The sequence below is a fragment of the Diospyros lotus genome, chromosome 3 (genome assembly GCF_014633365.1).
Source record: "Diospyros lotus cultivar Yz01 chromosome 3, ASM1463336v1, whole genome shotgun sequence".
Lineage (NCBI taxonomy): Eukaryota > Viridiplantae > Streptophyta > Magnoliopsida > Ericales > Ebenaceae > Diospyros > Diospyros lotus.
In genome coordinates this window covers 1,611,460-1,638,093 of record NC_068340.1, presented here as the reverse complement: position 1 = coordinate 1,638,093, position 26,634 = coordinate 1,611,460, and the positions used below count along the sequence as shown (strand labels likewise).

The 26,634-nt window shown below is 35.0% G+C and overlaps 3 protein-coding genes and 1 non-coding gene across 9 annotated transcripts; 2 read left to right on the top strand and 2 right to left on the bottom strand.

Annotated features, from left to right (window-relative positions):
* The first annotated feature begins 1,663 nt into the window (after positions 1–1,663).
* Positions 1,664–11,742, top strand: LOC127797385 (peroxisome biogenesis protein 6). 4 transcript variants are annotated; one of them, XR_008022196.1, is made up of 16 exons: positions 1,664–2,031; positions 2,892–3,527; positions 3,623–3,866; positions 4,142–4,283; positions 5,387–5,570; positions 6,427–6,618; positions 7,260–7,550; positions 7,739–7,810; positions 8,923–9,009; positions 9,108–9,230; positions 9,360–9,470; positions 9,562–9,600; positions 9,703–9,824; positions 9,953–10,056; positions 10,786–10,866; positions 11,442–11,509. XR_008022196.1 is itself a non-coding variant. In XM_052330240.1 (16 exons), exons 1-16 carry the CDS (start codon positions 1,744–1,746, stop codon positions 11,535–11,537), a joined length of 2,853 nt encoding a protein of 950 aa, XP_052186200.1. In that variant the 5' UTR covers positions 1,664–1,743; the 3' UTR covers positions 11,538–11,742. The 4 variants fall into 4 exon arrangements, 3 of the variants coding, with proteins under 3 accessions (XP_052186200.1, XP_052186198.1, XP_052186201.1); XM_052330240.1 differs by having other exon boundaries at positions 9,912–10,056; positions 11,442–11,742; XM_052330238.1 differs by having other exon boundaries at positions 9,703–10,056; positions 11,442–11,742.
* Positions 11,743–12,385: 643 nt separating this feature from the next.
* LOC127797386 (wee1-like protein kinase) lies at positions 12,386–16,881 on the bottom strand. Its single transcript, XM_052330242.1, has 10 exons — positions 16,402–16,881; positions 16,131–16,191; positions 15,988–16,054; positions 14,832–15,098; positions 14,654–14,721; positions 14,436–14,545; positions 14,326–14,366; positions 14,082–14,230; positions 13,044–13,397; positions 12,386–12,845 (listed from the first exon to the last, which is right to left on the bottom strand). Exons 1-10 carry the CDS (start codon positions 16,647–16,649, stop codon positions 12,747–12,749), a joined length of 1,464 nt encoding a protein of 487 aa, XP_052186202.1. The 5' UTR covers positions 16,650–16,881; the 3' UTR covers positions 12,386–12,746.
* Positions 16,882–18,032: 1,151 nt separating this feature from the next.
* On the top strand, positions 18,033–23,106 carry LOC127796516 (uncharacterized). Of its 3 annotated transcripts, XM_052328679.1 has the most exons (14): positions 18,033–18,178; positions 18,306–18,336; positions 18,545–18,612; positions 19,269–19,308; positions 19,481–19,530; positions 19,781–19,915; positions 20,042–20,198; positions 20,606–20,937; positions 21,018–21,158; positions 21,254–21,378; positions 21,489–21,586; positions 21,852–21,943; positions 22,495–22,613; positions 22,761–23,106. In XM_052328679.1, the coding sequence occupies exons 1-14, from the start codon at positions 18,155–18,157 to the stop codon at positions 22,831–22,833; spliced, it is 1,485 nt and encodes a 494-aa protein (XP_052184639.1). In that variant the 5' UTR covers positions 18,033–18,154; the 3' UTR covers positions 22,834–23,106. The 3 variants fall into 3 exon arrangements, with proteins under 3 accessions (XP_052184639.1, XP_052184641.1, XP_052184640.1); XM_052328681.1 differs by lacking the exon at positions 21,852–21,943 and having other exon boundaries at positions 18,035–18,178; XM_052328680.1 differs by lacking the exon at positions 18,033–18,178 and having other exon boundaries at positions 18,309–18,336; positions 19,481–19,543.
* A 548-nt stretch (positions 23,107–23,654) lies between these two features.
* Positions 23,655–23,725, bottom strand: TRNAG-CCC (transfer RNA glycine (anticodon CCC)). Its single transcript has one exon. It is a non-coding gene; the product is annotated as a tRNA-Gly (tRNA).
* Positions 23,726–26,634: the final 2,909 nt, after the last annotated feature.

The window sequence follows — 26,634 nt, the reverse complement described above, 5'->3', positions numbered from 1 at the left end:
CTTTGCTTAGTTTCTTAAAGACATACTCATATCCCTCAACTTTTTCTATTTAACCATTTTATCCCTTAAACTTAAGGAAGGATTTATTAGCTTCCTCAACTTTTAATTTTGTACTACTACGTTCTTCGATTATTAATTTTGTAACAATTACATACTTGAATTTATACCCATCTATATATTCCTCAAGAACGTGCTTCAATTAGATGAAAAGGTGATCATGGCAATGAAGCTGATGTCTTGGATTTTGTTGATAGATGTTAAACATATACTTACCCCAAATATTGCATTTCTCAAGGAACTTGAAATGCCTAAGTTTTACATTGCATTGGCGTTGTCCCTATCTTCATTGCCCTTGTTCATCAATTATTAATCATCGTTTTTCATTTTCCAGTCACTACTTGTCATTGCTATCACTATCGTTTCTTCCGTCGAAAGCAATAAAAGATCATTTCATGGCATTGTATGCATGGAAACGGATAGGATATTATGCGAAAATAAAAAAAATATAAACATTTTATTATAAAATTTAATATAATAAATTACAATAAATAGTCATTTAATTTAAAAATAAACATTAATTTCATAATATATTCAGACAAATTCTGAAAAAATAAAAAATTTTAAGTTGGAGACAAAAAAAAATTGTCTCTAATAACCACTTCATGGATGTTTCTAAATATTTTTTAATATTACAAAATAGTCTTGAAATGTTTTTTGAATTATAAGAATAATTCAAAAATATTTTTTTATTATATTTCTCAATATTTCAATATAACAAATATTTTAAAAATATCAAAATAATTTCTATGTGTTTTAGATTGTCATAATTCGACTATCTAATAATGTGTTCTATCCACAACTAAGATACGTTTATTATTTTTGAGTATATTAATGATAAGATTGTTTTCAATTGGTTGTCATTTCACTTACCAAGCTGAATTTGTAAGGAGATTATCAAGGTTCAAAATTCCTCGTCAAATTGATAGCAAGTTGCCATCACCTCGCTGGATTTGGCAGTCAAGTTGTTGATTGCAACCCTTACCAATTATCCCCACAACAACTATCTCAACAGTCGATGCTCCCACAACAATTATTGCCCAGGCTATTGTTGTCGTTGGTTGTAACCAATTTGTCATCGACTTTGAAGACAAAGAGTTTAGGCAATTGAAAAAGATAAATTGAAAAAGATTTACAGTTGAAGAAGACAAAGAGTTAAAGGTAAAAAAGCAAAGGAAGATGAATAGATGCAATGACAGAGAAGGAGATTGCGGCATGGAGGAGAAGAAAACAATGATTGATAAGATCTGTATATTTTAATTAAATTTTTTTGATAAATAACTTTATTTAAAAATATTAGTAAATTGATTTAAAAATATATTAAATAATTTTAAAATTTAATACAGTAATCTTTTTTATTAAATTATAAAATAAATATTAAATTTGAAAATTAAAGATAAAGTAAAAAAAATTAGAATTAAAATTTATTAATAAATAAATAAAATAGGGGCTGTGGTTAAAGGAGATGAATCAACTTATCCAACGGGTCGGATTTGACAGGTCCTACCTGGGCCGACCCGTTTTCTGGCCGGGAAAAAACCCGCTAATCTGATCGGATTTCTCGCATTCAACCGCCAAATAACACTGTACTATATGTATCTATAGTCTCTGTTTCTGTACTCAACAGCTCACTCTTGATTAGCTTTTTAGGGTTTCGGTTTGGGCTGCGTTTCGAATTGGCTTGCAATGGTGGAGAGGAGGAAGCCTCTGGTGCTTACTTCAACCAAAGCTCTCATCAGTTCGGTGCTCGGGTCGTCAACAACAAGAGATCAGACCACCGCTGCAATTGATCGTACCGGACCGGGCTCCGTAGATGAGGCGACGAGTATACTGATTCCGGCCGGAATCCTTCGGTTATCGAACGACCTAGAGGCCGCCATTGCGGCGCAGAAGTTGGCTTCCCTAGATGATTCCGCCTTGGTTGGGCTTCCGACGTCTGTGCTCAAGAAGCTATCCATAACGTCTGGCTCGCTGGTACCGTTTCTCGTCTCGAGAGTTGAATTTTTCTATACTTGCGATTTTTTTTTTTTTTTTTAGAAAATTGAGCAAATAAAACGAAGAGGGTAGAATAGAACGAAGGAAGATAGGAAATGGTTTTGCTTAATGTTTTGGTTGATTTCTGTTTCTGAAGGTTAGGGTCTTCTGTGTTTGTAACTAGATCAGTTAGATGCCAAAAGCCTTCCAGTTTGGTACTTCCACTTATTGATACTTGCATTCAAGAAGAGAAATTAAATTGAACGTTGCTGCTTGCAGATTGTTTTTTCATTGATAATTGCCGAAGATGAAATTGTATTCAATAACAACAATCACAAGCCTTAATCCCGCGCAGTGGAAATTGCATGAAAGGAAATAAATACAGAGAACTTTCAAACTTGTTTTGAATATGGGAGGGGGTGGCTTCATAAGCAATTGTGCAGACTCTTTAATTAGAGGCTCTCCTTTTCTTCTATGGCTTCAACTAGAGAAGTAAAAGGAATAAATTTCTGAAAATAATATATCCTGTGTCTTAATTGCACATGGTCTACAGCAAACATCAGCTGAAAAAGTGTGAATTTTGCAATTCTAGCCAGCTCAGAGAAACCGCAACAAAGATATCTACATAGAAGTCCTGCTGGAGATGATGAATGTATATTTTGTTATGGTCAAATATTATTTTGCATATCTTGCTAAATCCTTTGAACTCTCTTTGCCCTGTACTTCAATTAAATTAGGTCTTTAACTTACATGGCTTTGATTGACTTTTTCTTCTAGGTTTTCTATTGTTTTTGTCCAAAGAACTGAAAATTTGACTCTTTACCTTTGTTTTTTCCTCCCTTCATTTGACAATGTATAAGGTGTTTGTGAAGAATGTAGAGATGAGCATCCAGAGACTTGCCCAAGCTTTCGTTATAGATCCTCCCTCCACCCATGAACATTTACCTGACAACAAATTTCCCATCTCCCAATCACCAAGAGCAATGGCTTTCTTTCCCTCATGTAGATACCCCCAAGTTCACAATGTGCCGCTAGACCAAGAAGTTGCGTATCTATCTCCTTTACTGGCCTTTAACCTCAGTTTACATATAGCATGCATCAAGTCTCTTGTTCGGCAAGGTAAAGATACTTTGGCATCTCTTTTTGAAGTTAAAGTGAAGGATGCAGAAAATGATAAGGGGAGTGAGGCCACTTTCATCAGTTTAAGACTTGAACCATGTGCTGAATTGCCAAGGTATGCCTCACACTTGAGGATTGCTTTTGTGAAGATACCAGAGTGTGGTACTCTTGAATCTCTTAAAGCAAGTTCATATATTGAAGCTGAAGAACGTCAAGGGATGATTGATTTGGCATTGCATAATTACTTTGAAAAGGATAGATATGTTGCCAGAGGTGATCTTCTCTGTATCCACATCAGTTGGAATTGCAAGTCTGATATGTGCATTCCTTGCAGCCATAAGATGCAAAATGCCAGTGATGACATGATTTACTTCAAGGTGAATTTTCCCATTCTTCTATTCATTGCATAAACTGCTCTCTAAGGAATTTACCACAAATCAGATCCTTATAAAGAAGTGGTTCATGTCCTTAGGTCATGGCTATGGAGCCATCTGGTGAACCAGTTCTTAGAGTCAACAGGACTAAAACAGCACTCGTGCTTGGAGGGAGTACTTCTTCTGCTGTACCTCCTGATATGTTAATTTCTAGTTCAAAAGGTTTTGTTCCTTTACAAGGGGATACAGTCAAGATTTTGGCCTCCATACTTACACCACCTCTATGTCCATCTGCCCTTTCATCAAAATTCAGAGTTGCTGTTCTGTTGTATGGTCTTTCTGGTGGGTCTTTTTTTAATTCTTTTAAGTACAGTTAGTTTTTTAAGAGCCCATTTGTCCCCAGCTTTTTTAGCTGCTTTTTTTGTTTTTTTTTTTTTAAAAAGACAAGGCATTTGGTTGGTTGCTTTTTTTTTTTTTTTTGGCGTATAAGGCAAGATTTTTGGATAAAGAAGCACAAAAGGCTCAAAAAGCAACAAGGAAAAAAATAATGCTCTTTTTCTTTTTTTTTGTACATCCATATAAATGTCTCATACAGTGCTAATCCAGTATCTGTTCAGGATGCGGCAAAAGGACTGTGGTTAAATATGTTGCTAGCCGGTTGGGTCTTCATGTAGTGGAATACAATTGTCATAATCTTATGTCATCCTCTGAAAAAAAGACGTCTATTGCATTAGCAGAAGCTTTCAAAGCAGCTCAGAGGTATTTTTGGCTGAACGAACTTTTTCTTGCAATCACAATCTTGAGCTTTTGGAGACAACTGGGTGTTGATTATCAATAAATAATCTGAATGGAACCACTACTCTCTCTCTTCTTTCTTCTGTGTAGGAACAGAAAAAAATAGGAAAAGAAAAGAAAAATGAAGGTGGGAAAGACATATCAGTCTTTGAAACTTTACTGACTTTTAATTGCTTGTTTATTTTTTCTTCTAAAATTTGGACAAATACCTTAGCCTTTTTCTCTTGCTAAAATATTTGAGTACTTGAAGAATTATTTTCTCATTGTACCCAAAAGAAATAGTAATAAAATTGACAAATTATTTCCCCCTTCTACCCAAAAGAACAATACAATTGAACTCTCTGTTCTGTTCTAGAAAGCTGTAAATACATGAATTCTTGAGATGCCTTGGTTCATTTTATATTTCGGACATTGTTAAATTTAAATGCTAAGCTAAATTCTTTTCTTGTTCAAGAAAAATCCATTTGAAGAATCTTTTTCCTTTGTGCTGGTGTAACAAAAGCAAAAACAAAAAGAAGAAAATTTTTAATTCTCTCTGCTGAGATAGCAAGCAATGGATGTATGACTATATGGACTCTTTTTGCTTGGTAGTTCACATTTAATCCATTGCTAATTTTAAATATTTAAGCTTGGCATTCTATCATGAGTACATATTTACTATGCCATTTCTTCTTGCCTAACGTTTTTATTAGATGTGCACGTATTGAGAACAATTCAAAAGTTTCTTCAAATAAATCTTTCTTGAAAATAAATGGAAAAATGTATGTCCTATTTTGGACAGGTGATAATGAAGTAATTTAACAGAATCTAAATATTTTATTTACTAAATAATTTAAACATAAATCCAGGGTACTTCAGGGTCCTTGGTATAATCAAATTCTAGGGAAGATCTTTGGGGTTGGATCATAGGAGACACCCAGCGATAAATCTTGCCATGGATGTTTTTGATGTTATTAATGTTTAAAAATGCTTATCTTTCCAAATTGGTAACTTATGGCCATTCCTAGTTGTAAGTTAATTATAGTTTGGTGCCACTTCTTTTTCCTAACATTTTAATATTATGACAGATATGCACCAGCAGTTCTTCTTCTCCGCCATTTTGATGTCTTCCGGAACTTGGTTTCTCAAATGGGCTCACCTCTTGATCAAGTTGGTGTCAGCTCTGAAGTTGCATCCGTTATTAAGGAATATACAGAGCCAGTTTCTGAAGAGGAAATAATTTATTGTGAAAAAAATTCTGATGGCGATTCAGTAAGATCCAGATAACTTCGACATACCTGATTTCTAGTTTGGAATTTATTACTATATATATAACTATCATGCATGTCACTAAACCTTAAAGTCTTGTTTGAATTATCATAATTTCTTTTCTTTTTTTTCCCCTGCAATTCTTAAGATGGATGACAAAATCTTTGACAAGTAAAAGAGTCTAGTACAGATAAAAGTTCCTATTGGAATACTGAGAGAGGTAAAACTATACAAGGAAGCAAAAAAAGACTTTATTCAAATGCATAAAGAAAGAACATGAAACTAGAGAAAGAACATGATGTAGCATGAAGATTTTGTGCTCAAATCTCTTAAAAGAATAAGGCATGCCAGTCATGAAATATCTGCTTCTCTGTAAATATACCTAGCTAACTTGATCAACAAATGAAGGATCTCAAAACTCTACTCAACAGACCACAAAACCCTGAAAAGTTCCCAGAACCAGAATGTTCTATAACAATTTGAAGATGTTGGAACATTTTCTATAAAAGAAAAAGAATGAAAGAAAGAAAAAAGTGGTTGGGGTGGTAATAATCTGCTATAGTGGCCAGAAATTTCAATTCAGTCCTCTAGTTGAGCCCACAGAGGGCAAGATGATATACTCCTCTGTTCTTAGTCATTCCAATATGCTTCAAGATCAATTAATTTCCCTTTTAAGGTTATGCAAAATTCAAGAGGGTATCCCTAGGATTCTAGGTTTCCTGAGGGGTCACTTATGTAAGTTGATGTTGAAAGGTCTTTGGGGCAAAGAACCAAAGTCAGCTATGGGACAACTCTATTACCATTGTTTTCTATTGTCAAAAGACCGACTTACTATGATGCCTATACTTCGCTGATGCAGCAAATGAAGGCTGCTGAATCAATAAGAAGGCATCCTCTGCTGCTAGTTGCAGCTTCTGACAGTTCTGAAGGTCTGCCACCAACTATTAGACGGTGCTTCACTCATGAGATCAGTATGGGGCCTCTGACTGAAGAACAAAGGGCTGAAATGCTGTCCCAGACACTTCATCATGTTTCAGGACTGCTTCCTAATGTATGTGAATATATGTCCTCTTTTATTCTTTTGTATATGACCAGAATTTTCCAAGGGGTCCCACATAATAACGATTGACAGTCTTCTATGTCTAAATCTGCACTGATGGGTGACTCTGCATGGCGGGAGTTGGTCATTAAGATTACACCAGAATCTAAGAACATTACTTATTTGAAATGTTAAGCATCTTAATTACTTAATCTCACCTTGTTAAGCTAATGATTTAGAATTTTTGATACCTTTTATTTCAAAGCAATATAGTAAATTTAAGTATGTCATTTGATGATCATTATGGCTCAGGAAATTTAATCCTGATACTTCTTTACAAGATTACGCCATAGGGCTTAGAAAATTAAATTATTTAAATAGCGCAATTTGTTAAAATGCTTGTGACAGTGCCACTGTTACAATTATCCTAATGTGTCAATTTTAACTTAGGAAATTGTTGTCTTTCTTTTCAGACTTGTAAGATAACCCTTATGTCAAAGCACTCGACTAATTTAATTGTGTTATTTGGTGGTCATTCTGGTCCAAGTAATTTCATCACTACATCTCTTTGCAGTTGTTTTAAGGTTAATTATCACTTGTGTACCTTGGTCATGGCATTTGACTTTGATGAATTAGGTTATTTCTTCTTTCAGGCTGCCCCCGATGATCTTATAAAGGACATGGTTGGCCAAACATCTGGTTTCATGCCCAGGGATATGTGTGCCTTAATAGCGGATGCTGCTGCAAATTTGATTCCCAGGCAGAATATTCAATTTGACAAAGTGGAGATGGGGAAATTGGGTGAAAAAATATCTATTTCTTGCAAATCTGAGCAGGATAATAAGCCATGTGATAACACATCGAGGGTTCTGAGTAAAGAAGATTTGACCGCGGCTTTGGGCCGTTCAAAGAAGAGGAATGCATCAGCATTGGGTACTCCAAAGGTAGATCAAATAAGGAACACTAATTTCTTAAACCATTTTGGGCTCAAATGTTATGTCTTGCCTTGAAGCTTTTACATCAGACAAAAGTGTTTTAGGTTGTAATGGGGAGATGTCGAGTTTCTTCTTCAGGGAATACTCGTTGTTGCTTGCTGAACAGATTTTTGAATGTGCAATTATGTATGCTATAGGTTCCCAATGTGAAATGGGAGGATGTTGGTGGGCTTGAGGATGTTAAGAAATCAATTCTGGATACTGTTCAGGTGAGGCCTTGAATGTCTCTATTGCTAAGATCATTAGGAGCTGGTCTCTCTCTTACCCCTGTTCAGTAGGCTTTGTTTTAGTAATTTCTTTTGGTGCATTCATGGGTTGACATCCAAAGCAGTTCCACTCTGTATGTAGCTGCAAGAACAAACTTTACAATTAAAGTAGTGGATGACTCTGATATTTTGATACTAAGGAATGAAGACATTTTAGTAGAAAAGGAAAAATAGCAAGAATCCTAATTAAATTAGGATTAGGGTTATTTATATTTAGCGATTGATTTGAGATCTTTAGTAGATTAATTCTAGTAGGATTATACTTTTGTTTCGAATAAATAGGAGATTTGTCAGCAGGGATACTTACATTTTGAATTGATACCAAATATGCATATTTCTGTGGTTGTCTGATTTGCTAAAGCAGCTACTGATTTGCAACCTTACTAAATCAACTATTAGGTTCTACTAGTTCCCCCGAGTTGTTAATGAATGTTGGGGAATGAAGAAGATAAGCATGAAATGGTGATGAGCAACTCTTAGCACCCTTTGTGCCCCTAAAACCCATCTTCTGACCTCCCTCCTTAACTCTTTAAATATGCTTATGAAGAATTTCCCATTCTATAAAGAACTCTAAAATGCTTAAATCCTCACTGAAGGTTGATATGATAAGATTATAGATGTATAGCTGGTAGAGCTACATAGGGTTCATTAAGATGGCTCTTTTTTTGTGATCCCACCTTCAGAAGTGAAATCAACATTTTAGGATGCCAAATTTATCCTTTAAATAATTTAATTGTTTGGTATTTAACTTTGTTTTGTTTTATTAACTGTGACACAAACATGAAAATAAACTCCGTTCTGATAAATGCTTTAGTTCACTTTTGTTCACCTTCTACTTTCAGTTTTCTGTTAAATTCTCACTTTCTTCAGCATGTACATGTAGGCATATAATCTTATGGGAGAGATCCCTGCAGCCCCTCTCCCACCAGTTTTAGTATGAAACAGTTTCATGCATAATTCAAATTCAGCTGCATGGATTCTCTAAAAATTAATTGAAGAGCTTGAAAAAGAATATTCCTCAATGCGTTTCTGATACTTGTTCATTCTCTGTCTAGTTGCCTCTTCTGCACAAGAATCTCTTTTCATCTGGGCTGCGGAAGCGCTCTGGTGTTCTTCTTTATGGTCCTCCTGGTACAGGGAAGGTAAGTGCACATTTATGTTACTCAGCAGGTTAATTCATGTATTCTTTGCAAGGTCTCCACTTTGTGATCTTTGCTGTTATCTTCGTGGCAAATCACAGACTTTACTGGCCAAAGCTGTTGCAACAGAGTGCACTCTTAATTTTCTCAGTGTAAAAGGGCCTGAACTGATCAACATGTACATAGGAGAATCAGAGAAAAATGTACGCGACATTTTTCAGAAGGTAGTATTTTTCTTTTTTTTGGAAAATTTTACATTATGAGGTAAAAAATATTATGAGGATGGTTTACATCATTTCAATGGCTGATGCTGTTTCAACTAATATTATTCCCTTGTTATTCCACATTTGCAGGCAAGATCGGCTCGACCATGTGTTATCTTCTTTGATGAACTTGATTCTCTTGCTCCAGCCAGGGGTGCTTCTGGAGATTCTGGGGGTGTCATGGACCGTGTTGTTTCTCAGGTTAGACAGGCAGTTATATAATATGGCAGATGGTTTGTTGTTTGCACAATGAATATGGTTGGTTAATGTGCTAAACTTCTTTTGTTAATAGATGCTTGCAGAGATCGATGGCTTGAATGACTCAATGCAGGTTCTTATGTTACTTTGGAAAAGTTGTTTCTATTTGATGATAATTTGTTTTCTCCATTTTGCTATAAACAACAGTACTGCTTTTATCTTTCTGATTTATTAGGACTTGTTTATTATTGGAGCAAGCAACAGACCAGATCTTATTGATACAGCACTGTTAAGGCCTGGTCGTTTTGACAAGCTCCTTTATGTTGGAGTTAATTCTGATCCATCTTACAGGGAGCGGTTAGTTCTATTCTCACTTGCCTCGCCTGTTTGCATAATTTATTGGTTTAAAACATTTATTCTCCTGCATCACCTTCCTATTTCCAGAGTCCTTAAAGCACTAACGAGGAAGTTTAAGTTGCATGAAGGTGTATCCCTATACTCAATAGCAAAGAAATGCCCCCCGAATTTTACTGGTGCAGACATGTATGCTTTGTGTGCTGATGCATGGTTTCATGCTGCAAAGCGCAAGGTGAGTGTGGGCTGTGCAATAGTACGGGTTGAATATATCAATATGCAAGTGTGGTCTGTTGTTAAGTCCTTCACTGCTCCGATGATGGCCAGCCAGGTAACACTTCTCCTTGGCTGTCATGGGGCAATAAACTGTTAGGTTGGTCTCACATCATGGTTGCAGGTGTCCCTCCTGGTTATACTGAAGACCCATATTCCAAGATTCTTCTCTGAGACGAGCCTGTTCAGTAGGCAGCTTGAGTTTTAAAGAGGTTTCCTGATAGGGATAGGGAATGAAGATATAGTTAGGAGAAAAAAAAGAAGAATAGCAAGAATCCTAATTCTGAAGTAGCTGATTTAGTCGGTTAAACCCCTATGCCCTTGCAGCAGCATTATCCAACTGACCTTAATGAAACATCTGTAGGCTGAAGTACCACCCCTTACCTATTCTCGTTTGAACCAGCATTGAATACTCAACATAATCCAGCCACATCTTGTATCAGTATGGTAGTTAGAATCCTCCTAAATCACAGAACCCATGCATCAGTTTTTCCTTCTGTGTTCTCTATCCTTTCTTTCCACCAGGAGATCGAGAACTCTTTTGAGAAGATTCTAGCTAGTAATTCTCAATTTTGCTCAACCTCCTAAGATGAGTAATAAGATTCTTTGCAAAACCATGGATCCAACTGTTCACTGATTTGTCATCTTCCATATTTTCTTTGCTATGACTCATTTCTTAATTCACTTGCAGGTTTTAAGTCCAACTCCAGATTCAACTTGTGCAGATGATCAAGCAGCTTCCGTCGTCGTTGAATATGATGATTTTGTGAAGGTGTGATGATGTGTTAAATCAATTTTTTTCTTCTTTTTGGGAAGTCTACATATAAATACTTCCAACAAGCATGGGATACCCTTCTGCTTTTTTTTTTTCTCCTCTTACTATTATTGTGGTAAGGCATGTTTAGTTACCTAATCACTATTTAGAGGGCCACTTCAGTGTCTGATCCTTTGTCTTCCCCTATTTTAATTACCGTGCCTGCCCACGCCAATTGGGTTAGAAAATACAACAAACAACTATATATCAAGCCTTTATCCCACTGTAGGGCAATTGGTTAGAAAATAATTGCACAAAATCTCTATATCTAATGTATAGAGTCTGATTCTGTTGGATATATCCTCCAGTTTTTAGAATAATATATGTTGCCAAACAAAGCATATACCAACCCATGTTTGAATCTAGAAACGAATGAAAATAGAACTAAAATGATATTATGTGTGTGACTGTTTTGGTGATCCATCCAGCAAGTTTATACAATTACTGACTAATTGAAATTTGGTAGAAATTGTGGGTTGAATTGGATATTTGTGGATTGAACATTTTTGCCTGACCCATTCTCAATCTTGCAGGCCTTGGGAGAGCTCTCTCCATCGCTCTCTCTATCTGAGCTTAAAAAGTATGAGTTGTTGCGAGACCGATTTGAAGGAGGCTCAACTCAACACTAAATGGTGCCTAATCTGACTCAAAGACTGTAAATGGCTTCAGAACTCCAACAAAATTAATTTCATGTGTAATTTCTTAGCCCATTGTACCTATATTTGTGCAGCCCCCATTTTGTAATAAACAACAAACATAGCTGCACCGTTAACTTAAAACAAAACCACATCCCTTCAATTCAATCACCTTTTTTCATGTGAGACCATGAGATCAGATTGAGGCATTTTGAGATAGTGCTCCTTTATTTAGTAGATGACTTCCATTTTTTATGACGTGACCCCTTATGTTGGTCCTAGATAGCTGAAGTGATCGACTTGCTTGAGCTCTCCATAGCTGCGTCTACGTTATGCTTAGCCCGGGAGAGTAATGGAGATCATATGAAGATTTAATATTTATAAGGATTTTTCTTTCTTTGGTTCTTACAAGGATTTGGAATTTAGGATGACTTTTATCTGACTTTGATTCAATTTTATGTTACCATGTTAATACCTCACCGTGTAAAGATTTTATTTCTGAATTTTGATAAATGATTATTGAAAAAAGTAATTGGAGAATTGCTCCCGTTTTAAACAGTTGATCAGAACTGCAAGTGCATCTGTAGAATAATCATTGACTGACACCCACTATAGATTGGTCCTGAGGTCGAACATGCTACAATTTGCTACAAGTGATTTCAAATTATTTGTTGATTGTCGTTTGTTTTGACTTCTGTATGTGCAAAGTGATAGATGAGAAACCGGCTGAGCTCTCATCTTAACCTAGAATGATCCCATTGATACATCTGGTTCAAGCCATTTCATGCATAGTAAAAGAGACAGCATTCTCAGATACGCATATACTCATTTTATGTAGTTAATCGTTGTTAGCTTGGAAATTTTGTCGAGTCATGTCCAAATTTTGTTAAGAACATATTGTATGAACTGCAAGTCTGCATGATTTAGATCGACTGAGAAATATGATCATACAAGAGGGGCTTCCAACTAGAGATGCATTACCAAACTTGCTGGCAAATGTGTACATTCCCAGTTTGCTTTCCTTTTGTGTATAAAAGCCGCACCACCATCCAAAGGCCAAAATTTGGTGCAGATGCGGGAAAAATAATGCAACAAAACAGGCAATGCACAAGCTTTCTTCATGCTAGCTAGTTGTACAAATATAAACTGCACAAACCTCATGCCCCGCCCAGCTCTTACCGAAATTGAGTTCGAAAAAGCATACTACTGGAGTTTTCCGGTTCTCTGGGCTCTCTCAAAGATTGGATTCTCTACCAGTTCTCTTGCAGAGGGTCGCCAAACCGGATCTGGGTCCATCATGGCCTGATTAGGTTGCCAAAATCAGCAGAAAAGAATCAGCCATGCTAGTGTAACCACATATTGAACAGATTACTCTCAATGAAATGTTCATAGAACCTAGAAACATGTTGCGTGAGCTTCATGACTAGCCTACTTTGTCTCTCTGTCTGTAAGCAAATATCAAAAAGCTAGGTCAACTAGATTTGCGGTTTAAGAAGATACCTTGAGTAAGTTCTGAAGTTGCACCGAGTGGCCAGGAAGGAGTGGTAACTTTCCTTCCCTAAGATTTGAAGAGATAGTCCCTGATGTTGGCAATGTTGACCCTCTAATGAGCTCATAGATAGAAACTCCAAGGGAGAAGATATCTACCTTGTCAAGGTAATCATATTTGTCATTCAGTATTTCTTGGGGCATATAACGTGCATCACCCTCTTCAATTGGCAGGCTCCTATCAAGGAGGGTTGCACACCCAAAATCACCAAGCTTATACACCCCATTCTTAGCGTAAATATTGTCGGGCTTTACATCCAGATGAGCTATCCCCCTTCCATGTATGAACTGCAGTGCCTTGGCAATCTGCACAAATTTTCAGAAGGCAAAAAAGAAAGACTAAGTAATAGTAACTGGCATGCAATTGCAAGAAAATGAAAATAAAATATCGACAAGGACATGTAGCATATAACAACAATCACAAGCCTTAACGTCACTAGGCGAATCAGGCTACATAATTCTAGACCTCCAATCATTGAAATCCATGGTCATATCTTCTATAAAGTTATTATATCCTTTTTCATGTTGTTTAAGAAGTTCCCATTAACTTTTCTTTGCCTCTCCCCTACAAGGACTTTAGCATAAGGCAAATTGTTTATTTTTCCTCCAGCAGCATTGCTAAGCATGAATAATTTATTTTGGCTGGTTTATCGGTAAGGGTCCACACAAAAGGAAAAACAAAATTTTAACTGCATCCTTAAATTCCTAAAATACATTAGAGTTTGAAATGCTGTAAAAGATAAATTGAACTACTTTTGTGACTGGTATGCTTAGTCTAATAACATCCATTCATTCTAATGGAGTTCTGGAAACAGAAAATATATAAAGGAAAATAAAGATACAGAAGTTAACTTGAGTAGCAGAATAACTGTAACAGCAGGGACAAAACTCAATGAGAGAATAAAGGTTTTGTCTTTTTAGCTAGATAAAAAGCAATCAAATTTTTGGCATAGTAGTTCATATTTTCTGACATGGCAGTCTAAGGCTAACCTGATGCATTATTTGCAAAACCTCCACATCTGTTGATAATTTAGAAGATTTACTGACAGATAGGCTGTGATCACAGAGCTCCATCTGTATGAATAGCTGCTCATTTTCAAACCAAGAAGAGTAGTACCCAACTATGTTTTCATGGGATCCTGCACAGACCAAATGCCAAGTCCATAGGACAATGTTTAAAATCATATATACAGAGAGTACAGCAAGAAAATTAACCAAAGAATAACATACAAACCTAAAGCAGCCAAAGCTTGAACCTCCATCAAAGCTTTCCTCCTGCAAGAGTTAATGCATCAGTAAGTGACTAAAACAAGGCATTAATATCTAGAAGAACAGGGATTATACCTGTCTGCATCCTGCTGTAACAGCGTTGTGCTTTGCTTCACTGCATAAAGGCAACCATCAATTCTCTTTAAGACTTTGAAAACACGGCTGAAGTTACCATTACCAATTTCCTGAGTATCAACAGAGAAACAAAAAACAATCACACAAGCATCAGCAACCTGAATATATGATGGTGAAAGCATCCGGCTAAATCCAAGCCCTTGGAAATTGAAATGTACCTCAATTTCGTGGAAATCTGTCCGATAGCGAGAAAGGCTATCCCCACCAGTAATGGTGGCCAAAATACCTGAAACTTAAAGCTCTCAGAGTCTAAACACCCCAGGAAAAAGGGTTGTCCCAACACGAGGGAAAATGGGCAAAAAAAGGGAACTTCAGTAGGAGATGTAAAGCTTTTACCTGCACACTTTGACCTCTGATTGCTGAAAGGATCTATATCAGTTCCTGAAGCATCATTTAGGTATGGGTTCTTTATGCATGGAGGAGGCATAACTCGACATCGCAAAGCAACTGCAGACTGTGAAACATAACTGTGTTTCTTTTGAGGTTCAATTCCTGTTGTTTCCTCGTGCCTCACTTCATCTGTTCCAAAAGTATCTTCAGCTATTTCAACTACTTGCTCATGGCCAGGCAAATTCGAACTGAAAGAATTAGCAGAGATACCACCTGATATTAGAGCCAAAATCAGTAAGTTACCACTCAAACAAGAAAAAACAGTCACTCAGGACATTACAGACCAGAGACTAAGAAATAAAAATCCAACACATCATACAGTAACAATTCATTCACATAGATAGCAAGGTGCTTGGCTAAATTGAAACATAGCCCCAAAAAACATATCAATATTTACAAGCGAAACCAGTCAAAATGCATATTTGGTAGTTCCATCATGGCATTGAGCGTCCCCAGATTATTTTGCCATTAAAGGAAAGGGGAAAGAGAAACGTGCCCCTAAATGATAACAACTAGAATAATAATAATAAAAATAGCAACTAGAAGATGTTGATATGAACAAATGGTACAAGAAAAGAACAAGAAGAATAGTAAAGAGAAGACATGCAATCAAAAAGAGGAAAAAACAAAAATAGAAGGGACTCTTAAGGAATTTTCTCCATGGCAATTGACTGTTTACTGCATTTATAAGGAGGACTGATATGGTTCGGGCTGGAAGCATATACTATTTACTTGCTAAGAAGAGTGCAATGAGAGCATGTAAAGTTAATACGAGAACAAAGATAAAATTGACAATGAAACTAATAACACCAATGGAACATATACTATTTACTTTCTTGCGATCATATTGGTTCTTCCCCAGTCCTCATCATCATGCTTCATTCTGCTTAAAACCAAAGGTCAACAGACAGACAGCCCTCCCCCCCCCCCCCCAAAAAAAAAAAAAAAAAACAGTAGAATTAACTCTTAGCTTTAATCCAACCCTGAACTTGAACTCAATTCACACAGGAAACAGTGGGTCTGATCCAAAGAAACCACACCAAGCAAATAACCATTCATGACAGATGTTACATCTCTACAGCAAGATATCAATTAATCTTACCCTGCCTTTTTCTCTTGCTTTTGACAGTTTTTAGTTTCTCTGGTGACTTGGGACAGGGGATATTTTCCTGCAAAAGCAACGTTAGCCCTTCAATCGGAAACCAAACTTTTAGAAGAGACTATTAACAGATCTTCAAAGATTACCTTATTGCAATCCAAACTATTCGATATGAACTGACCGTCCGGAGTCATATAGTCAGGAGTACTGCATCATAGAAAACAGAAGTAAATTCAAACGAATATTTCAAATAGATATCGTTATCTCTTCAAGTTTCATCTGTTAATTGAATGGGCCCCCATTTCGTTGTATCGGTATCCGAATATCGAATTAAGCGATCAGAAAATGATGCCAAAACAAACACCAGAACCCTAGTTTCCCAAACTCATGCTCGGAATAAGAAAAAGTAGGAAGTACCAAAAGAAATCCTGACTGAGAATGAAATCTTTATCAAGGTCTGCAGAGTTAGCCTCAGCGTCGACGTCGAGGAGGGCCGATTGTGGATCGGAGGCTTGAACTTCGGAGTCGAGGAGGTTCTGGAAGGAGATAGAGACATGCCCAAGCAGCTGCTGGTGGTGGTGATGAACGGCCAAATGGCTTGTCAGTGAGCCCTTCTTCATTCTCTTCTTCTCTTTACTATTACTCCTCAAGCTTCGCCTCTTCATCAATCGACCCTCTCTCCCTCTCTCTCTCCGCGCAGAGGGAACAATGAAAGTGAACGTTCAAAATTGCGCGGGTTTTCTCTTTTGGTGGGTAAAGATTGGATGGATCGGCTTCTCAGCTGCTCCGGTACGGTCTCGCTTTCTCACTCTGGATACCACGCTTTCGGGGCTGAATCTGATCCGTTCAGTGTTTGCGTGCTGATATTTGATGGAATTGTGTGGTTGGGATGATGGCGTTTGTACACTCGAGTCGTATAGCGTTAGCGTACCGCAGAAGCTCTCGCCATTGTGATTTGGGGCACGAAAATGATATAATCGATGTGGCATTGTGGGCTCGGGCTGGGCTGGCAATGGGCTGCCTTGAGCCGCGGTCCATGGGCCCATTGACATCATGGCACCCTTTTCTTTTATAAATTATAAATAAATTATGTTTTTCTATAATCGATTATGGTAAATTTTCATTTAAGATTGCATTAAATTTTATTTTATTTTAGAAAGTTTTATTTCATTCTAAATTTATGCTTTTCTTTTTTTTTTTTTTTCTGTCGAACTTGTTTTGTATAATTTTATTCTATGAATGCATTAAATTGATATCCGCATTAAATTAATATCCTTATGATTTGATAAAAAAACACTTTCGCCCTTAATATTTAAAAAATGATAATAATTTTTCCTATAATTAATTTATAAAAAATTCATTATCTTACTTTTATACTTTTACGTTTTTTCGCATGATCACTTAAACTTCGTTGTTTCGATTACACTTCTAAACTCGATTTTTAAGTCAATTTAATATTTATATTTTATTTTTTTTTCTCTTGACAATATGAACTTTTCATTATTTTGATTATACTTGATTTATCAATTTAATTCATATATTTTCATGTGTTAAAAAAAAAGATAAAGTGATATAACAAAATACATGTCATATTCTATTCAGGTCAAAATATAAAAGTTAAATTGACTTGAAATTACATATTTCAGTGTGTAATTGAAATAATAAAAAGTTTAAATTAATATAAGAAAAAAATTTAAAATAGATATAAATAATTAAATTAAGAATAATGCTATTGGTATATTTAAATTAATTTTAAAATATAGATCTAATTATATAATTAAAATAATAAAAAAATTAAATTATTATAAAAAAATAAAATATATAAATTAAATTAAGTCAAAAATAGAGTTATTGGAATAATGGAAACTTTCGACGAATCCGATACTCAATCTTCAAATTAAAAAGATCCAATCCGATCAAAATTGAATATACAGGGCACTGGAGCCCTTAAAGATTTTATAAGCAGCAAAATTGCTGGCTCTTTTGGGGCGGGTTTTTATTCAAACTTTCGACCCGTTTTGTCTCGGCCCGAGTCCTCCTTGTGACGAAGCGGGTTTTGGCGGCGGGCTGACTTGTTTCGGTTTCGGTTAATAACTCGTAAGCCGTCACTGACATTCATTGCCGTCGACGGCCGGCCGAGGCGAGGGTTTTTGTTACCGAGTAACACAAAATGTGGCGGAAAACCACTTTCCCGGTAAATAGCTTCATGTCTTCCGTTCCTCATCGTTTGGCTGCTGAGAAAGTAGGAAAACAGAATGAAAAATTGGTGTTCTCTTCTGGAACTTGACCTGATGTAAATTTGTGTTCACATTTGGCTGCAGGCAAATGAAGATTCTGATCAGAGCATTTCCGGTAATGTTTATGTTTCGAATTCAATTTTACATGTTTTCTCCTCATAACATTGGGAATTTGCATCGAAGTCAATATAGTCTAAGCAGAACATTTTATTTTTCAAAACTTCATCAATTATCCAGGTGTACGTCTTCTCCGATACTGATTGTTTTAAACTATTTCTTGTTAACTGGAGTAAGATTTCCATTTTATGCCTCTTGTTATTCAGAAGAGGAAGAAGTGGCTCCTGACTCCCCAGAAAATTACATAGAACTAGCCCGAACTACAGAGAGGGAGGTTAGTGTTCTAGCATTTGTTTTGTAATTTAGCTCCAACATTAACGATCTATTAAGTGCCCGTGTTTTGTAAATCTCATTGTTCTTCCCATGATTTTGTTTGAAATTTTTCTTTTTGTTTTTCTTGTTAAAAATTTTGTTTGAAGAATTCTTATTTACATGGTGGAGAGAGTTTGAATCTCGTTTGTCTACTAAGTCTAACTCAACCCTAAAAGGGAAGCTATGAGAGGCTTTCAGAGGCAATCAAGATGCCAGGGTCAAGTCTAGGTCTGGAGTTGCTGAAATAAGCTACGTTGCAAATTTTATTGCCAAGTCAACGTGTTTGATGAGGGCACCTTGAGCCTTTTCCTTCATATTCAAAGTACTCTACTGTCATCTTTTGTTCAAGTTGTCTGGGGAAAGAATCGGTAAAGATTGCTGATAGAGCAACAGCGAATTTTATGGGGGGGTGGGGGGAGAAGGAGAGAGAGAGAGCAGCAATAGAAATCACAAGAGGTGGAGCATTGCTTCTTCTTTCTGCTTTACATTTGAATCTAATTGATCATCCTATTAACATGACATTGCACAATAGATTGATGCTGTGAACGTTATAATGTTTTGTATCATTTGCTGGTATCTTTATAAACATATCTTGTGCACTGTACATGCTTTTGATAGGGAGGACTACAAATTCAATCACAGCTTGAGGTACTCATAGGTAAGATTTTGATAAGTTCACTACTTTTTTCTCGATGGTTTTTTAGTTAAAGTTTCCCTGTACCCTCAAGGGCCTTGCTGCTAGTAACGTACTCTTACTGTTTCCATACTCTTGGGTAGTGTTTTCCAATTGTCAATCATCATAATGGATATAAAACATGTTGATGATGCAGATACTCATGGTCTTGGTCGTGGAACAGAGGCTGCTATTTTATTTAACAAGGCATGTCTTAAGAGTTACGGTCCCTTTTTCATTTATCTGTAAATATGATTTTGTAAACTTGGTGGAAATCAAAACACTCAATAATGCTCAAGGAATAAAATGACAGTGATTAGCTCTATCTATTTTGTGATTAGCTCAAACCAAAGATGTTAAACAAAATAATGTGGAACAATTTAATTTCTATTTGAAGTGTGAAACTCCCTGATCTCATTAGCTGGTTTCTGTCTGACAACAACATTTCTTTGCTCAGAGTCAAACAGGTTGCTCTTGTGAAGATGAGGTTGAAATTCCCGTCTTCCACTATGAGGATGACGTAGTTAGTTCTCCAACTATGGCATCTAATTGCAACTTAGAATTGGATGAAGAAATTCTGTCTGATGATGAGGTATGCACTAATATTAATTATGGCTGGTTTCAGGCACATATTATTACAAAATAAGGAAGGGGCCTTCTAAGAAAAAGAAATATGCTTGTGATTTTATTCATCACTTCTCCGTATTAAAAACTGCAGGAAATCAATCTTCATACCTCTGGACACAAAAAACAGGATGTGGTGTGCACATGGTCCGGAGTAACTAAAGAAGCTCAGGAACTAGTTCATTCAATTGAAAATGCTAGGTCTTCCTCATTGCATCCAGTCACTTCCAATGTGAACAAACTATGTAAAGGTCTGATCTGTCTACTGACAAAAATCGTTAATGTGACTAGCTTGAGTATACATCTTTGATTTGTTTATGAATCCCATAAAGTCTGATCCCCTTTCAAGTATCACTAGTTAATTCTAAAGAAAACAAGAAAGAGAAATTTGAATCATGTTTCCCAAAATATATAGATTTTATTATTCCTAGAAGCAGAAACACATGTACTGTGATTATTACCATGCAAATTCTGTTTTTTGCTTGTCTATCACTGTGGTGGTGATGTTGGTAGCCAAACTCTCTACAAACTGAAGATTTTTTGCATTTCACATTGAAAAGGAACTAATTTTAGAAGCTATTACTTCTTTAGCCGTGCCTATATATTTCTTCATCTAGAAACATTGGCAGCTCTCAAATTGGCAAGTCAACTGGTACAGGGCGCTATGCCAGAGGCAAATCAAAACTTCTGTTCCAGTTCCAGTCACACGAGAGTGATATTTTCCAGCCAGTTAGTGGTAAAGCTGATGTTAAAATTTCATATGAGGGCTCCTCCGTGCTGCAAGAACTAGAAGCTGTTGATAATAAAGCAATGAAAAGTCCAACAGCTGAGATTCTAGAAACCTTTCAGGGAGGAAAGATTGAACAGTCAGAGAATAGTGGGGTGCCAGCTGAAATGGCAATTGGACATAAATATATGAAATATTCGATGACTGAGCTTCTGGATAGTTACAAGGACAGGACTGGTCTTCCAGAGGCAAATTCTACTATGGTTAGCTTTCTTCTTCAGCCATTCTATTTGCTTTCACAGCTTTCTATCTTCACAACACAACTCTATTGTATATGCTCCAGTATACTAGAAGAAGAGGGCAGAGGCTGCATCTGGTTCATGAGAGGAATATATCTCCATTAGGTGAGAGAAATTTGGATAACAAAGACCCCCCTGAGGCTTTGGACAGTCAATCATCGACTGATGATGAAGAATCTCCTCAGGTTGGTGCTTCTTTCATGTTGTTCTTCTCATTAAAATCATTACACTTGCATGCAGCAATATATTTATTCATCTAGCTGTTTGGCTCTTACTTCAGGCTCATGTTCAAAATTTGGGGCTTATCAACCCTGAACACAAAGAAAAGACTATGACTGACAAATTTCAAGAAGCTTTTGGTGCTACTTCTATACACAATGGGGAACCCCATTTTGCACTGGATGGGTTAGTCATTGAGTGATAATAGTAGATGCTGCCAGAGTACTACTTTTTTTAATGGTTTTACTATTTGACTTCAAGGAAAAATCACTGAATCCTGCTGCCAAATTCTGCAGGACTGGACTATTTGGAAAGTTGCAGCAGGTAATGCAGAGTGAAAATAAAAGAGATGCCAATTTCTTAAAAAGATTAGAGACTGCAGCTGGCTCAAAAGGTAACCAGTTGCCATTATTCTTGTCCCCTTTTTGTCCCAAGAAGCCTTACCATCGTTTCCATTTTTTGTTTAAGATTAATTTGAAATGTGTAAACACTTCAATCTATATCCAAGAGCTCATTCAATGAATGGGCACAAGTTTCTGATGATCAATTTTGAATAATCCATTGCATCCAGTGTCTGTTTTTCTTCTTCTTCTTCTTCTTTTTTTTTTTTTCGAAACATCATTGCCTGTGTTTTTCAAGTCATTTATTTATTTTTTCAGATGAAGCAAACTGCATTAATGTGGAAATTCTATCAAAGTGTTCGGAAGCAAAGCTGACCATTTGTTGCTGCTCCCTCAGTATTGACAAAGAGGTTAACACATGTCAATTGACATTAGATGCATATTGAAGATGATCCACAAAGCCCTTACTCTTGTGACCACCATTTAGGGGTGCAACCTTATCAAAGCTAAAAAAGAATTAATTTTTTTTTTTTTCCAAAATTCAAAGCCAACTTTTGAAGTTACTCGCAACTTACATATTTGCCCTGCGGACTATAGTTTGTTCATTTGAATGTGTTTTGATTCTCCCGTTGGCACTGCATCAAATTGAAAGTTGAGGGTTGAAGTTTATAGAATATACTTGAATGGTGGTATATGCTGAAGTACCATTCATTCACCAATACACTTGATTGATCTGACAATATTATGTGCCTGTAAATTTCTCACATTCCTCACGATTTGAGGGACAAACTTGAAATCCACTGCTGTATTAAGCAATCTCTCTCTCTCTCTCTCTCTCTGACTATGAATCAGACATTATTGCTGCGAATGATGAATGAAGTTGCGTAAATGGTGTCACTTTCACAAGTAGTTTTGTCTATGATTGTGGCCGATTGATGACGTGTTCTGCTTGCTTCTGCAGAATTCCCAGTTAGTGAAGAGCCTTCAGAAGCAGATGCCTTTGACCGTCATTTTCAACTCAAGAATATGCTACAATGTCGAGCTGGAAGTTGGGAACCTGATACGCATTCACCCTCCATGGTATGAATGGCATAATCTGTTTGTGTCTTCTTCATGGTTTTGTTTATTCCAGTCTTAATCGATACAGTTTTTGAAGAGTAAAACCATCAATATATACATGTGCATATGGATGGTAACATGTCTGTTGATGAATCATCATCCGTACAGGAATGAAATACAAGCTGGCGAGAGAGATGGGGTCATCATCCTATCTGCATATTTCTCCCAGGTTTTCTCTTGATCAATTTTTTTTTTTTTATCATCTCGGAAAGGTACATACATACAAGACAAGGCTGCAAAAATGATTGGCGAGCTATACTTCATGCAGCCGACGACCCATTTAGTGAGGTCAAATCTTGGTATATGATGTTGTTTCTGTATCTCAAAATGGTATAATCGGGATGTATTCTAACTTCTCTTCACTTAATTATTATTGAACATCTCACGGATTAGTACTTATAAAACAAGAAATGTACATGATTCTTTTCATATAATGGAAATGGGTTTGGAAGTAATTCACTACAATTTGTAAAATTTTATACATGTAAATAAATTTACCTAATGGGCGTCTTTTAATTTTTCCTTTTTGTTATTTAAAGTTCAATAGAATATGTAAAAGTTATGAATATAAAGAAATTCATTTGATAGATATATGAACAATATAAATGAATACTTAATTTTTAAATAGATAGTGTATGATATATATATGCAAATAATATGTTATAAATGCTCTAGAGTTAGAGTGTTATATATAAATAAATAAATAAATATTCCATATTACTCTCATGTACATCTAGTTTAAATTAGCCCAGATTAAAGTTGGATCAAAAAACCTTTTAATTTGAACCAACAGGTTTCAGTTCAATTTAACATTCAATTTTAAGTTTAAGAAAATAACTTAACTTTAGAATTAAAAATTATTATTCTTTAGACTTGAAAATTGAACTAAGATAATTTTCTTGAATTAGAAGAAAGAACTCTTTTATGTGCATTGAAAACTTGAAACAAAAATAGATGAAAATATAAAAGTAAAGCAAAACAAAACAATTAAATGGAGGAGGTTGCGCATCCGGGGAATCGAACCCCGGTCAGTACCGTGGGAGGGTACTATGATACCACTACACCAGATGCGCTTGATTGTTGCATTGAGTTATATTTAAATATTTTATTTTTATCATAGTTCGATGCAACCAATTTTAACTAAGAACTTGAACAATATTAAGCAAAAGTCACAAATCACAGGTCTGAACTGATCATGTCTCCATTGTTGACTAATAAGAAAGTGACATCTCCAACATTCCTCCCGATTCTATTTTTTATTATATTATAAATAATTTATTTTTTATTTTAATTTTATTTAAAAAATTATGTGTACTTCATCTATACTCCATATTCTTTTCTCTATTTCACTCTCCATCTCATTTATTTATTAATAAATTTTAATTCTATTTATTTTACCTCACTTATAATTTTTATTACTATAAAAATTTATTATTTATTTAATAATTTAATAATAAATATGACGGTATTAGATTTTTATAATATTTAATATATTTGTAAATAAATTTACTAGTATTTTTTAAAAATGATTATTTAACAAAATTAATCAATAATTAAATACACACACAAAATAATAAAATACATACACACACAAAATGTATAATCAAATACACAAATTAATCAAATATTCGCATACAAACAAATATATAATCAAATACACAAAATAATCAAAATATAATTAAAACTCAATACTTCAACATATACAAAATTGATACAAAATACATAATAAAAATTTGTGTTGCTTAAATTACAAACCTAGTTTGAAGAGAAGGGAGTCGTCGCCGCCATCACCACTAGCAGTCAGACCTGGCTGTCAGTGCTCCTTCTTTGCCTTTTTCTCTGTTGCTTCTTGCCGCAGTCACACTGCTTCTCCTCGCACCTTCTTTTTCGCTGCTCATCGCCACAGCCGCTTGACGCTGCCTCGTCGATGCTCCTTCTTCTCTGTTGCGGCCGCGCTCACGTTGCCTCGTTGATGCTCCTTCTTCTTAGCAAATAGCTATTGGAGAAATGTAATGAGGAAAAAATCACTCCCCATTTATATGAAACTTTTTAAAACTCTATATAAATTTGAGGAGATAATCGCTAATATGGAGACATGGAAAGGTTTCCAATGATTTCCTCCTCAAAATACGACTTGGGGAGGAAATGAAGCCAGCGTTGGAGATGGCTTTACCCAACCTCAATGTAGAATAATGGGAAAGATTAAAGTCAGACTTGATAAATCTGTTCATATTTAAATTAAAAATTATGTTATTTGATAACACTCGATATTCAAATATTTCAAAAAAAAATCAAGAATCTCAACAAATCTTGAAAATAATTTTATATATCTAGCATCTTTAAAAAAACTTTTTTAATATTTTCATACTATGATTTTATTATTATTTTTATTTTTTAATAAAAACTTTTTTAATATTTTCACTTTAAAAAAACATATTTGGTGTACTAAGATAGATTCTTAGTATCTTATAGCATTTGATAGAACATATACTTAATAGAGTATTCATGTTAAGTCAAAATCCTTGTTGAAGAGGGAGAGGAAAAAGAAGAATGCGATCGAGAAAGCAAAAAAAAGATCTCAAGAGACTCATCCAATGATTAAGGATCTGGTTTAATGACATAGCCTCTAGTATAGTATTAATATGTTATGAGGTATAGTTTGGTTTTATTCACATTGTTTTAGAATATCTTTGTGTTTTTTCGTTATTGATTTAGTTTACTTTGTACGTAGTTGCTTAAGATATGCCTCATCGCAAACTATAAATGGTTTGTGTTTTTTTTTTTGTTAATATGATTTTACTTATGTAGTATTTGTTAAAATAAGTAGGATAAGATTGTATTAAAATAAAATTAGAATGATTTTCAGATCAAGATATAGAATGGTGAAGATAAGACTCTAACGTATTTTAAAAATTTTTATCAGATTCTTTGTTAAATTTTTTAAAATATATTGGGGGCATATGAATCATTTTTTCTTATCTGTAAGGTTTCAGATAAATTTATCTAGAAGAATTGAGAGATAAAAAAAATAAAAACTTTTTTTAATGAGTTGATAGATAAATTTAACAAAAATAGTAAAGAAAACCATTTTTTTCTATAATAATTCTATATTTCACTATTTTCAGCCCATGACGTCATGAACAAACACCACTTTAAAAAGATAGATTCTTTTCAATTTACTCCCTTTTTTCCATATTGTTGTTTGATATTCGGATTGGGAATAACTTTTTCCTAAAGTTATAATATTCCAATTCCAATGTGCATAGTCCAACTCCACCCACCCACCATTCCTCCAATTTTTTTAGATAAGTATGTAGATTTATCTAAATTTTGGTATAAATTTTTTTTATTAAATTTATTTTTACATAAATTTATTTAAATTAATTTTTATTTATAAAACAATTTACTTGATCTAAATATTTGTGGTTTCTTATCGCGAAACATTCGTCTTTTAAAAATGATAGTTGAAGATTATATATTATTTTTATAAAAATTTTCGACCCTCTACCTCATCCTCTTTGTTTTCTTTCTTTTGGTGTAAAAAATTTAAGGGGTCCTTGATCAACATATAACATTCAATTAAAATTATCTCACTTTTCTAAAATTCTTGGCCCGACATGTTCTCGATTTGAATGAATAGATAGATGAGTTGTGAGTCAAAACCTAGAACTTAATCTCTAAATAAATACAAATTATTAATAATTGTACAGTGACAAAACACAATAAACTCACAAATCTTAAATAAATTCACATAATTTTTAAATGTGTATTAAGTAAACTCACTCCAAAACATAATAATTCATTTAATATAATTATGTATTCTTAAATCTCAAACATGAAGATGTGACTTTTTATTGGGCCAAGAATAAAAATATTAATTAAGGTGATGTGTCATCCACAAAACATGAAGAATCCATCATTCAATCCAATCAAATGGGACATGATGGCCATATATTCTCATGGTGGGCATCTTTAACTTTAT